General features: G+C 26.1%; 1 protein-coding gene across 1 annotated transcript; it reads right to left on the bottom strand.

Annotated features, from left to right (window-relative positions):
* Positions 1-2624: 2624 nt before the first annotated feature.
* Positions 2625-15871, bottom strand: LOC132952475 (uncharacterized). The gene is made up of 4 exons (XM_061024782.1): positions 15187-15871; positions 13539-13776; positions 11222-12814; positions 2625-10565 (listed from the first exon to the last, which is right to left on the bottom strand). The coding sequence occupies exons 1-3, from the start codon at positions 15236-15238 to the stop codon at positions 12718-12720; spliced, it is 387 nt and encodes a 128-aa protein (XP_060880765.1). The 5' UTR covers positions 15239-15871; the 3' UTR covers positions 2625-10565; positions 11222-12717.
* Positions 15872-16004: the final 133 nt, after the last annotated feature.

Below are 16004 nucleotides of genomic sequence, written 5' to 3' on the forward strand. Positions count from 1 at the left end.
AAATGATTATTAGTGTGTGTGCGTACTAATAATTGACGACCGCACAGTTACGCGGGTTAACGTTTCAGAATGTTTGTTTTTTTGGCTAAAAGTAAATTTTGTCAATTCTATCGATAGACCTAATAATGCAATAATACTTCTGAAAACTGATATGAATTCTGAATCATCAACATGTGAGATTTCTTAAATTTTAACATATTTGTATTAAGTTAATATGAATTGGGCAACAAAATTCGGGAAAGTGGACTGATCATTCTCCCATTATAACAAATAAAGTGAAAATCTTAAATGAATCTAATATCCTATATCCTAAGTGAAAAATTAAAATCACATAGTTTTTCGATGCATTATTCCAAATTATATATAATAGACATTTAATAAAACCAAAATAATGCAACATTTTCTTCTTCTTCTAATTATGTAACGTACTAAGTATGTTTTATGAATAGTCGTCATATAATACTGCAACGAATCCTTTTTTCTGTATTTTTTATGGCTTACAATACATTGGAATTTTGGGTGCATACCACGTCAATGTTTCAAATGTCTTTTTAGATTGCATATGCGTTCTGTGCCTTTATATGAATAGCCATATATGCATTTGTTTTGGCAGAATACTGGGTCTTTTTCAATAGCCATATTTATTAACTTGTTTATAATATAATTTTCTTAAAATATAACATTTAAATTATTTTACATTATTAACTAAATATTGTTTAGTTTTTACAATACCGAAATATAACAGCCCTTTAAAAGGGATAAAGTTCTCACTGTATGAATTTATTTTAAATAATTAAAATATAAATGGCACCAAGTTACAAAATACTGTTTTATACAACAACAAAAAAAACATTATGTTTGTATTTAAAGTGACATAATTTTAAGTTTATATTTTAAATTTAATTTCTTAGCAGTGTATTTATGTACCTATCATGTGTTGTAACAATTCTACTACACTTTTTTGTTAGTTACTAAAGTTTTCCATGTAGTCTTGAAAAATATTTAGTTTTATAAATTTACGCCTAAACACTTATAACACAGGTATCGACAATTGAAATAACAATATAATATACAGAAGTAGTTATAACAGTAAAATGATGACAATATAATATACAAACACAAGAAAATTGTATTAAGGCCAATGATAAACATAATTTTTTAAAGAACACATGTCTGACTAAGGGATCATTCATTAAAAAGTTGAAACTTCAAATTAGGAGGAATAATTGAGTATAATATTCATATACAGGAATATGAATAGTATATAATTGTACATACATGTATATTTTATTAAAACACTTATGATACAAGTCACAATGAGCTGAACTCAGTGTACCTAGTGCCAAGTAAAATGAAATATTCATATATTAATTTAGTTTTAAACATGTATGCTATGTATATATAAAAACTATATAATATTAAGTACATTTAGAATTCAAAATTAGTTTGTGAACACATAATAAATGTATTTTTAAAGTATGTTTGCGAACAAATTTTTTGAAGCAAACTTTACATTGAAATTGTGGATTTTGGCCACATGCATATATCAAATGTTTTTTGAGATTTTTCTTACGTTCCGTGCCATTATATGAATGACCACATCCATTTGGGCAGAATGCTGGGTTGTATTTACAAGCCATATTTAATAACTCATTCATAACAATCTCTGAAAATGTAACATTTAAATTATTTTAGATTATTACTAAGTATAGTTTAGTTGTACAATACTGAAATATATCATTCCTTTAAAAGGTCCTAAGTTCTTAAGATTATGAATTAATTTTAACAATTATAATATACATCACCAAGTTACAAAGTTATTTTTCACAATAAAAAATTTAATATTATCTTTGTATTTAAACATAAATATTTTAAGTTTATTTTTTAAATTTAATTTCATAGCAGTGCATTTGTGTACTTACCATGTGTTGTTACAATACACAATAAAAAAATGTGTGTAAATACAATTTTAAATATACAATTTTTTATTGCTAATTAAAAATTAAACATTAAAAAAAGTTGTATTTTATTATCTTTATACTATATTCCACTCTTTATACAAGAAGTAAATACACTATATTATGTAATATGTGTGTTATTTAAAAAGCATTTTTTGTTATTTATGATCTATAAACTTTTTTTATGTATAATAAGCATCATGTTTTGTTAGTTGTTAAATGTTTACATTTAGTCTTGAAAGAAATTGAATATGAATAGTGTATTGTACATAATACATATAAATTATTAAAATACTTATAATACAAGGAAAATTGAACTGACCTACCTGAGTGTAGTGCTAAATAAAATATTATATATTTAATAAAATATTCATGTATTATTTCAGTTTGGAAAATGTTTGTTATTTACATTAAAGCTATATAATATTAAATCAAATAAGAATTAAAAATTTTTTTGTGAATAGATAGTAAATGGCTTTTTAGAGTATGCTTGCGAGCAAATTTTCTCAAGCAAACTACACATTGAAATTGTGGATTTTTGCCACATGCATATATCAAATGTTTTTTGAGATTGTGTTTGCGGTGTGTACCAATATATGAATGTCCACAACCATTTGGACAGAACACAGGATCATTTTCACTTACTTTATTTAATAATTCCATCATGGCATTCTCTGTAAATATAACATTTTAGTTGTTTTATTTAATTGGCTAACTATAAGTATACAATAATTTAGACTTTAGTTGAAGTGAGATACATAACATCTTTAAAATGGTTAAAGCTATGGATACTAAATGTTTCTTTTCTACAATATAACACAGCCATTCAGCCATTGCATGAATACATCTTAAAGAACAGTTTATTTATATTAATTAGAATTTTTAGTAGTTATAATAAAAACCAAATATCAAAGTTTTAAAGCATTCATAGTTTGCCATTTACTATGAACATATTTCAATGATCAATGTTAGTTGTTTTTATTACTGATATCAATACCAATTTTCAACATTGTAGAACTGCAGAAGGCATTGGAATTTGGAGTCAAAAACACCGATTAGACAGAATGTATTGAAAACAAGACCAATCTGTAGATATAGTAGAAACGTGTTCCAACGTGAACTTTTAAACAAAAATAAAATAAAATAAAATAAAATAAAAATAAAATGGATGCTTCCAAAAATTTTCATTGTTACCTACCGCATACCATAAAATATCATGAGTTAGACCGAAATACATTTTTGCTTTAGATATTCCACAATTATATACCTACTTGAAAAACAATTTAAATATTTTTATTAAAATGTATCGGTGAAGTATAATTTATTTTGAAACAAGGACAAAAAAGTTTTTCAAATTAACTTTTTTTTTTTTTAAATTGACTTTCAAATTGTCGGTTAATGAAGTACATATAATGCTATAAATGTCTTTTATGATTTTGACTGAGTTAAACACGAAATATTTCATCTCCAGCTTGGTAACTGCGTGGAGGATGGTTAAAAAATAATCAGAAGCCTTCCGAATTCAATAAATGGTTTACTATTTTTCAGTGTTATGGTAACAAACAACTTGGGAAAATACACTAATCGAGCATGTTTTAGTTTACGGGTTTTAACACTTATTGTTGTTGAGGCCAGGGGGTCGGCAACCCAAGGCCCTGGGGGCCGCGATGTGGCCATCATATTAATAAATAAGTATTAAATTGTATGTGGCCCAGAGTCAAATTTATAATTTGTACAAAAATCACAAATTAAGATGGATTAGAATGTTGTTTATATGGAGATACCTTATTAAATTAATAAAGCTAACGGTTTGAACTTAAATGAACTAAATTTGATGTGGTTATATATTTTTGTATAAAATAAAATAAGATATTTGTTCCTGGGATCCTTTGTTTGTACCATTATCAATAATGGTACAAACAAAGGATCCCAGTTACGAATTACATGGGCGTATGATGGATACGACGGCCAACGAAGATATAGTTAGAATATCCTAAAACCTAAAACCATAAGAAAACCAATCAAGTTTTAGTATGCTTTAAATCATGGGTCGGCAACCCGCGGCCCGCGTAGCAATTTTATGCGGCCCGCGATAATAATTTATAGTTAGTTTAAAAATATTATACAACACGTTATCTTTGCTGATAAAAATTGGGATTTCTCACGAGAAGTTAGTTATACAATTATTGAACAAAAATAGATATTATGTATAGAAACATTGTACATGTTATCTACGTTTCGTTAAACATTGATAATAATTATATTATACAAAACGAAATACGACTTAGTATTACTGAATTGATTTTCTAGTGAAGTGTAATCGTCTCAATTCTGTGTTTCAAATTTTTGTACGTGTAACTCTATGGCTCCTAAACGAAAAATTAACGATGAGCATCGTATTTTTAAAGAAGATTGGACCGAACTTTTTACAAGCATATTGATGAAAAAAAATTAGATCATTTTGTTTGTTGTAAAAAAGCCATGGAAACATTTCAACAATGTAACTGGGAAGAAGTTAAAGTAAAATTTATGAGTATCATTGAAAAATTACAAAATGAATTTTCAACCAGATTTTCTGATTTTTATTCAATTGACCTCAAAATTAAATTATTTCAGAACCCGTTTGTAGTTGATATTGATGACGTTGAAAGCTGTTTACAAATGGAAATTATTGAGTTGCAAAGTGACGAATGTCTTAAAACCGCTTTTCGTGATTGTAATAATTTAATTCAGTTTTATTCGAGTCTCTGTGAAACAAAATTTAGCAAAATAAAATATTTTGCTAAAAAAATGTTGACCATATTTGGGAGCACTTATATTTGTGAACAAACTTTTTCCCTAATGAAATATCGGAAAAGCAAATATGTTTCGCGATTAACCGATGGTCACTTAAACGCTGTATTGAGAATTTCTACATCGAAAATAAAACCTGCTATCAATACACTTGTTGATGCTATTCAAACTCAAAAATCACATTAATTTTTATTTATTTATTTTTTCCAATATTATACTATATTTTACTATGTATTTTTTTATTATTATTATTACGTGTAATTATTATTATAACTTTGTTTGTAGATACCTCGATAATTAATGTACCAATCAGTGATGTATTTAAATAAATTAAATTTTAAATTACTACAATATTTCGTTTAAATAAAATAAGGTGTATTCAAATTATGGCCTGTGAAAAAATTTATTTTTATCTTTTGGCCCTTGACACCAAAAAGGTTGCCAACCCCTGCTTTAAATTTAAGCTTAAAAGTTATAATTAATTTTTTTTTTAATATTAATTATAGTTAAATAAAAATAATAAACATAAAATCAGAAACTATATTTATTTTGTAATTAATTCATTTTTGATAATTTAAATATACATATTTGATGAATTTTCATCATATGACACTTCAATGATTCGTTGTTTCTATACTTTGTTTGGCAAACTGTACATTGAAATTGTGGATTAACGCCACACTTGTAATTCAAATGATGTTTGAGATTGTATTTGCGGTTTTTACCAATATATGATCTTCCACAATCATTTGGGCAAAATATTCGATATTTTTCAACAGTTTGATCCATGTACTTAACTGAAAATATAATATTTTAATTATTTTATATCATTGAACAAATAATTAATATAGACTGCTCCAATACTAAAATGTATTTTTAATGGGGGTTTTATGTATTTACATGGGGATCATTTGGATTGATCACTCTTTGAACTAAATTTTTATATTTCAATAAGGTAAGTACTGTTATAATATAACATTAAAATATTTCATTCTTATTCCTTGTAAGTCATAACCGTAAATAAAATTTATTTTTTCCTTTTGGAAAGACCTAACATCTTGTAACTATTATTGTATCCGTTGAAATTATAAAACCTACATTTAATGTAGGTGGTATTTAAATAAAATTTAAATAATACATTTAAATTCCAAATACAAAGTTTTTTTACAAAAATATATGTTCTAAAGTATAATTTGTTGATGAACACTGGACATGTGACACTGTAACGATTGCTTAGATCTTAAATGTTTTCCACAAAATGTACAACAGAATTATGGATTAATACCACACGTCCACACGTGTATTTTAAATGCTGTTTGAGATTGTATTTGCTATTTTTTCCTGATATATGATTAGCCACAACCATTTGCACAAAACATTTGACATTTTTCCAAAGATTGATTCAAGTACTTAACTGAAAATATAATATTTAAATTATTGTATATCATTGACATTTGACAACAAGTATATAGATAATTTGGAATGCCTTAGTGTTGTGATTGGTACTAAATTTTGTTTTTAACGAGCTTTTTGCATAATTAATGTTTGAAATAAATAAATAATTAAGTGAAGATTATTAGGATTGATCAGTCTTTGGATTAAAAATGTATATGTAGGCTTACATTTCAATTGCTACTATATTATAATACTGAAAGTAATATATTGCATCCTTAATCCTTATAGCCTTTAAATAAAATTAATTTCATTATTTACGATTAACTTAAATATGCCACTTTTGTAGCAGTCTGCATTTCCTAAACATAAAAACAAATTAGTATTTTAATAAAATATAATAATAAATTATAATTATAATTACAAAGTTTATATCACAAAAATAATATTTTTTAAAGTATATTTTCTTGATGAATAGTGGTTAAATGATACTGTAACGATTGCTTATGCCTGAATTGTCTTTGACAATACATACAATGAAATTGTGGATTCTTTCCGCATGCATAAACTAAATGCTTTTTGAGACTGTGTTTGCGGTGAATGCCCACATATGAATGACCACATCCATTTGGACAGAATACAGGATCATTTTCACTTACTTTATTTAATAATTCCATCATGGTATTCTCTGCAAACATAACATTATAGTTTTTTTTTTTAATTTGTTGGCCAAGTATAAAATATATACTATATACAATGTACACAGTAGTTGATGTTGAGATACATAATTTCTTAAGAATGGCTAAGCAGCTGATACTAAATGTTTCTTTTCTACAATACAACACAGCTAAACAGTCATTTAAAGAATATTATGTTTTAAAAAAAACTTTATTTATGTTATATAGTTAATTATTTATTATAATAAAAACCACATATGATTATATGAAATTGTTGAACCTTTGAAATAGGTTGGCCTATTACAATGAGCATTTTCGGTAATATCTTTACTATCTTTCTATAAAACCTGACTTTGAACATATTTTTTCAGTGTCAAATTCCAGAGTGGTCCGGTTTCTGATATCTTACGTTGAATCGTGATTTTAAACATAGCGGAAGAAATTGAAATACAATCAGCAGAATTTGTATTAAAATATATAGATGAAGTTATGTATAATGTATTTTGAAACAGTGGTGTACTCAGGGGGAAGCCCTATTGGCCATGTTATTGTATACATTTTGTATAATAAAAGGCAAAGTACAAACCATGATATTTCTGAAAACAGTTTTGAAGAAATATTTTGCGTATTATCAATTATTTGTAGAGGTTATTACGTTGACAGGATATAGTAATAACAACCATAGTATAAGGTAACCGATATCAAATTCTGATTTACTGTTGTTCAGCCTCCCCCCACATTATACACCACTGTTTTGAAACAAATAAAACAAATCAGTATTGTTTTAAATCAAAATGTACTTTATTTATAAAATCAAAATAGTTCTACATATTTAAATACAAATAATATTAATTTAAGATATTCCCTTTAAACCTTCGTTAAATTATAAGTTCTGGATGATTGGTCATCATATGATAATCTAATGATCTTTTATTTCTAATTGTTTTTTTGCAATATTTACACTCTAGTTTTGGGTTAACAAAACATGAATAATTTAAATGTCTTTTTAGATTTTTTTTTCGATATCTTCCATTAAACAAAGTACCACAATTGTATGGACACAATATTGGGTCATTTTCACTAGCTTTACATAATAATTCCGTTATGGTATCGTCTGCAAATATAACATTTAAATTGTATTATTTTATTGACCAAATATAATTGATATGAAAAAACCAAAGCGCATTATGATTAATGTTGATTTTGATTATTATGCATTACATATAGCAAGCTAAAAATAATTATACAACATATAATACATGAACATTAATAATTTGCCTCAAATATTAAATATTGAATTTAATAAGTTTCCAACAACCACAACATATTTTACATTCAATGTAAAGTAGGAACAAATATAGTAAGTTAAACATAAAGATAGTCACTTCAGCATAGTAGTTGTGCGGATGCAAGATAAAAATAAATCGGAAGTCTTCCGAATTCAATTAATGGATTACTATGATTTGTTTAATGTTATAGCAGACGTATTCAGACATTTGGGGCTTGGGTGATAATTCACTATCATATATTTGTTTGAAAATGATAAATCTGGTCTGTTTTTTCTTAACTGTTTACCTTTTTCTTTAATTTGAATAATATTTCAATTGGGATATATTAAAAAATTTAAGGTAATTTATATAGCTCTTCATTAACAGGAGATTATAGCCTTGCACAATAATGCCAATAATCCCTAAAAACTAATACTGGGGCGATCAGGCCTCTACCTTCCTCCCCCCATAAATATGTCTCTCGCTATAGAAACTAATGAGTTGGAAAATGAGAGCGTTATAGTTCAAGATTTTATACGTTGGCCGTGGTCTAGGAAAATTAAAATATCCCTATAATGAGCTATAACTAAAAACTTGATAATCGTTACTATTGTTAAATATGTAATACTTATCCATTTTTTAATAATATAACATAGTTTAGTAGCAAATGTCATTTGTATTATGTTCTTAATACAGGTTAACTGATAAGTCATATTGATAAATTATGATGGTACATTCACGGGAATAAACTGTAAGGACGGTCCACGGGGATATAGTTACATAGAATTTGCTGACTTTGAATAGAAATATACAACTAATATAAAAATTAAGTTTTACCTTTCTTCAAATTAAAACTAAGTTATTATTATTATTTTTAATATATAACATTTGAGTAGTTGAAAATAATAGTTATAAAATCTGTAATTATTGTTCAATTCTTTATTTTTATTTTTTACATTACACTTTATTTTATTTTTAAAATATGCATGTTTGATGAACTGTTATCATATGATACTTCAATGATTGGTTTTTTCTGAATTTTTTTTGGCAAACTGTACATTGAAATTGTGGATTAATGCCACACGCATAATTCAAATGATGTTTGAGATTGTTTTTGCGGTTTGTACCTTTATACGATCGGCCACAACCATTTGGACAAAACATCGGATCATTTTCAAAAGTCTTATTCATGCAATCAACTGAAAATAGAACATACAATTTCTTAGTATCGTCAATAAAATAAAGTTATTTTATAAATGTCAATGATCTAAATTTGGTTTATAACGTGCTTCCTTTGTGTATTTTCGAAAAGATGATTCAATTTCTATAACTATTATAATATTAAAAATTAAAACACTTAATTTTCATAAGTATTAAATAAATGCATTCTCTATTTTGAAACGTATTAAGTATTATCTAAACATATAGATAGATAACCTAGTATAAATAATAAAATAAAACCAAATACATCATTTATTTTACAAAAATGTATTCATTAATGTATTCATAAACATTGGCCAACTGATCATGCAACTAACATTTAGGCCTAAATTGTTTCTGTAAAAATGTAAAAAGAAATTGTGGTCACACGCATTGTTATTGCGATTTGTACCTTCATATAATCAGCCAATAACTATTTGGAAAAAATAATGAATATTTTTCAAAATCCTGATTCATTAATTAATTGATAATAATATAATATTTCAAAGAGTTTCATAATTTTTAAATGTAATACAGACATACCTGGTATCACCCTAAATCTTATCGAAAACAAAGAGTCTAGTATAGTAGAACTTCCATATAACGGTCAGCGAAGGGACTGTAAATAATGACCGTTATTTAGAGGTGCCCGTCCTACAGAGGTAGGATAACACTCGACAGGACCAAAAAAATTGACCGTTACATGGAGGTGACCGTCATATAGAGGTGACCGTTAACAGAAGTTTTACTGTACTACTTTGGACAGGTAATAAAATGTTACAGTGGTTCACTGGTTTTAAAGATTATTTTGAGTGTTATTAAAATTGATCTCTCTTTGAACCAAATTTATATATTTTGGTTTACAATTAAATTAATACATTCTATCCTTTAAATAAATTTCCATTCTTTCTTTTGAAAAATCTAAATATTCTAATTTTGAATCTGACAACATTACCCAAACATAACTACATAAGTATTATATACCTAGATAGTAATTTCAATACAATTTAAATTACAAATAGTAAGTTAAATTTAAAAAAAAAACATTTTTTTCAGTTAATATTCTTTATGAACATTGACTAAATGAAACTGTAATGATCGCTTATGCCAGAATTGTTTTTCGCAAAATTTACAATAAAACCGGGGTTTAGTTATACCACAATCATGCTTCATATGATATTTGAGATTGTTTTTACGGTTTCCTCCTTTGCACGAACGGCCACAACCACTTGGACAAGACAATGAATTTTCTCCAAAAGACTGATTCATGTAACTATCTAAAAATAAAATATTTAAATTATGATAAATCTTGAACAAAGTATAGCTAATATAGACTGCTAGAATGAGTTACTTATTTTGTTCTTAACGTGCTTTTAGAATGTTTTGAGGATTATTTGGATTGATATCTCTTACAATTTAACTTAAGAATCTGAGCAGAGCAATATAAATTTTTATACTTGGGTTTTTGTTTTTGTTTTTTTAAATAACTTTTATAACATTAAAATAAATTACATAAAAAACCTAGGATTTACCGGTAAATTACCGGAATTTCAGACATTTACCAATTGATTTTGGTAAAACCTAGGATACACAAAATAGTTTAGTCAAACCTCGAATGGTTTTTGTAGTTTGGACTATTACAAACGAGATTTGGTAAATCTTAAGATAAACAATCAGTGTTAGTAAAAGTCCGAAATTGTTTAGCCGTTGTCTGATATTTTTTATGCTGAATATTAATTAATATATATAGTCTGAAATTATTATTATTATTATTATTACTATAATTTATTATAAAACGAAATTGAAACTATTGCGTTCATTTTACAACGATCGATTTTAAGGATTTAGATTTCAACTTAAATATAATAGATAATAATTATGTTTTACCACTATTCGTACTTTTACTGTAACAAATATATTTCATACTAATAACCTTTAAATATGGTTGCATTCATTGTTTTTTAAATAAACCACTTTAGTAGCCGTCAGTATTTCTTGAACATAGATATGGTATATTGAGTATTTTAATACAATTGAAATAATATATTTAAATTCCAAACACAAAGTTTATTTTACATGAATGTACTATTCAAAGTATCTTTTCTTGATGAACATTGACTAAATGATTCTGTAACAATCGCTTATGCTTGAATAGTTTTCCGCAAAATGTACAATTAAATTGTGGAATAATGCCACACGCATACTTCAAATGACGTTTGAGATTATGTTTGCGGTTTCTACCTTTGTACGATCGGCCACAACCATTTGGACAAGGCAATCCAAAAGCCTGATTCATGTAATTCACTGAAAATATAGTATTTAAATTATTTTAAATCATTGACAAAATACCTATAATTAATTTAGACATCCACAACGCTGATAAATCTTTTGTTATTAACATGCTTTTAGCATATTTTTTTGAGGATAATTTGGCTGTTTATAGTCATAAGATAATTTTGATTTCTATTAGTTTTTTTTTAATTATTGTTAATAAAAAATTTTTACTAGGTAATATTTATAACTAAGGATTGAACAATTAAAATTATGGTTCTGATAAATAGTTCATAATATGTTAATTAAAAAATATATAAACACAGTTAATTGTATAGACATTGTAAGTTAAAATTAGGTTGAAATTAGATATTTAAACAAAGAAAAAAGATTTTAGTAATTTTGTTGTTATTTAAAAATTTTAATTACTTGAAACTTTTAAAATATTTTATACACAATGACTTTTTCGGAAAAATGAAATTAACCTACTGTAGTAGGTACTTATGTTTAGTAGTACAATAAATTACTTTAATCACAATACCTAATATCATAAAATATACTTAGTAATATAAAAGGCTGAAAGACTGTCTGCACAGAATCGTTTTTTGTATACAATGTGACAACATATTATCACTAAATTAAAATTTAACACATTCATTACAGTTACTTCTCTAGGCACCTAATGAACACCAGAGCATTATCCACTTTAAAATTGTTTTATATCATCGACTAAAAATAATTAATTTAGACTGCTATGCTACTAAATTTTGTTTCTAACTTGCATTTTGTGCAGTTTATTAGGATTATACACAATGAACTAAATGTTTATACTTGGGTTTTTGTTTCAATAACTATTATAACATTAATATACTCTATCCTTATATCCTTCAAATAAAATTCCATTATTTCTTTTTGAAAAACCTAAATACGCCTCTTTTGTAGTTGTCAGTATATCCTAAACATAAGTAGGCATAGTTAGTATATTAGTACAATTGAAATAATAAATTATAATTACAAAGTTTATTTTACAAAAATATATGTTCTAAAGTATAATTTTTAGATGAACACTGGACATGTGACACTGCAACGATTGCTTCGATCTTAAATGTTTTCCGCAAAATGTACAACAAAATTGTGGATTAATACCACACGTGTACTTCAAATGCTTGTTGAGATTGTATTTGCTGTTTTTCCCGATATATGATCGGCCACAACCATTTGGACAAAACATTCGATATTTTTCCAAAGATTGATTCAAGTACTTAACTGAAAATATAATATTTAAATTGATTTATATGAATGACAAATATAGTTAATTACATTGCCATAGCTGATACTAAATTTGGTTTTAACTTGCTATTTGCCTATTTAAATGAGAGTTATTTAAGGATTGATCCTCTTCGAACTACATTTTATAATTGGATATTTGTTTCAATAACTAAGGTAAGATAATATTTAAATTAATATATTTCATTATTTTATCCTATAAATAAAATTGCATTCTTTCTTTTGAAAAACTTATGCCACTTTTGTTGTCGTCGGTATTATACCTAGTTAGTATTTTAAGACAATAAAAATAATAAATTAAAACTCCAAATGCAACATTTATTTTACAAAATCTGATTTTTCAAAGTATACCATTTTGATGAGCAGTGGCTAAATAATATCATAACAGTCGCTTATGCTAAATTGTTTTCTACAAAATTTACATTAAAATTTTGGACTGTTGCCACATGCATAATTCATATGATATTTGAAATTGTTTTTGCTGTTTGTACCTTTGTTGAGGGGTACTAGGTAGGTTTGTTTTTATCGTCTTTTTTGAGTATTTTCTACGCGAGGACACTTGTGATGGCTAAACAAGCCATTGAAATAACGTTTAGGTACTATTTTAATATGAGTTATACAATATATTTAAATTCAAAACAAAAATATTTTCTCAAGAAATGTTTTTATTTAATTATTTATATTTTGCTTATGAATTTGGAAGTATGTCATGAACGTAGGCTAAATGAACCTTTAATATTTGATTTGACCTAAATCGTTTTTGGCAAAATGTGCATTCAAATTGTGCATTCACTCCACAAGATAACATCATATGACGTTTGAGATTGTGTTTGCGGTATTTTCCTTTATAAGAACGACCACAAAAATTTGGACAAAACATTGGATCACAGTCAGGGACGCTTTCCAGTAACTGCATTATGGTTTCTTGATCTGAAATATAAATCAATAATTTTAGTAGGTAATAAACTGAGATACAGATTAGTTAGTTTTTAAAGCTGTATAAAATGTACGCGTTATTATTTGCATTTTCTAATATCTTTACACTGTACTGCTTTAATTTAAAATGATTCAATATTTTTTTTTGGTGATCAAATTTACAGATAACGATAAATTTATACAAATACAATTAATTATAATTAATGATATATAATTGCATATTTCATACATTGAACCATAGATGAATACATAAACCAAAGATGATAATTTAACAGTATATGTATACATAATATATTATATTATATTTTTTAAATATATAAACAGCATTTAATTTTTAAATGTACATAATTTGATATAATGTACAAGTCTCTGCAATATTATTTATATTATACCAATTAAATATAAATACATTTCATAATTATCTTACTTCAATATCAGTGCACATACAATTTACGCTATAGATATAAACACATAAACATTTTATTTTAAAACTAGAAATATGAAAAAGTATTACATAATGTCCTAATATATATACAAAATACACTTTGAGTCCTCAACATACGTAATTTTATAATATTGTATAATAGGTACATGTTAAACTTAAATTGTATTTTAAATTTTTTATGAGGACACCCACCCACACCTGCAAGAGTACTTGTCTCGTACAAGTTTGTGTTCAGCAGTTCCAATTTTGTTTAGTAATCTTTAATAAAAAATTGAATTGATCTGTTATCAAACATTATCTTAATTATGAGGTTTTTACAATATTCTAATTTTCGAGCGAGTTATGAGCATTTTTAATTTGTAATATTTTACATACTCATAACTTGACCAAAAATTCAAATATCGTAAAAACCCATGAGTAAGCACAGATGGTGTTCTCACTTTTCAGTTTGGTAATAAGTAAATTCTCTCTATTATTAAAAGTTATTACACACAATTGGTACTGCTGAACACAAATTTACTATGATGTACCTACTTACGGTCTGTAAGACGGAGAAATAATATGCGGGTGGCAGTAAATAGAGTATATTAAATTGTGACCAATTGATTATAAAATTAAAATAAATAGATTTAGATTTGGAGAATATTCCATTAACATTATTTTTGGACCAATCACAACCAAATTATTATATGATAACTTTAGGTACTGATGAGCATTTAAACAAACATTACTTTTGTATGTTCAATTATTAATCTAAATTTTGATTTGTTTATTTAGCCTTTTACATAACTAACACAAATTACAATAATCGCTCTATAGTCACACATTTATGTATTAAACTAGACATATCTATGTATTCAATATAAACTTCCTCCAGGTTAGGTAATATGCTTTACTTTGCTATGTATAGGAACTTTTAAATCAATACCTATATAAAATATATAATTACTAATTTTAACTTGAGTAACTTAAGTTGAGTGGAAAATACGGGTTCACTTGACAAAAGAGCATTTGTATTGAGGACAGTCAAATATTTGCCACCAAACTGCAGAAAATATGTCCATACAGATGCGGCACATTCATTGATGTAGACTGCATAGAGTAGGGCAATAGAAAATGTTGCCACACGGCACAAAAAAAACAAATTGGTGACGTCATACCTATGCCGCATCGTGTGCACCCACCTTACAGTAAAACGAGTGTACATAATATGTATGCGTATAAAAATAATTGAAAAATTGATATCAGTAAATCACATACTTCACTTCAATAAAAAAAATCTATGATGAATAATGATTCATATTTTGACAACATAACATTATTCTATTGTGGAACTATTAAATCTATATTTTAATGGACATTATGTGAATTTACTCGATGGACTGTTAAAGTTTCTTTTCTTGTATACTTTTTTAAACAAATATCACAACTGTATTTGAATAAAGATGTAACTTCACATTCGAATGACAAGTGCCTTTTTAGATTACCCTTACGATTTTTTCCACTATACGACCGGCCGCAAGCATATGGACAAAAAACAGGATCTTCCAAGGTTAATCTTTCAAACATGGTAGCTACAACAGTGTAAAATGCAAAACAAATTAATATTTAATTTATAAATGATAATAACAGAAAATAGGTAATATATTGATTACCAATAATATTAATTAATTACTTCCAGTGATAGGTACTCATGCAAATTACAAAAAAAAGCACTTAATTACAATTTATTACATCGCATGTCATTGGGGTTTACAAAACAAATACACATGTTAAA

Source organism: Metopolophium dirhodum, chromosome 9 (genome assembly GCF_019925205.1).
Source record: "Metopolophium dirhodum isolate CAU chromosome 9, ASM1992520v1, whole genome shotgun sequence".
NCBI classification, from domain to species: Eukaryota; Metazoa; Arthropoda; class Insecta; order Hemiptera; family Aphididae; genus Metopolophium; species Metopolophium dirhodum.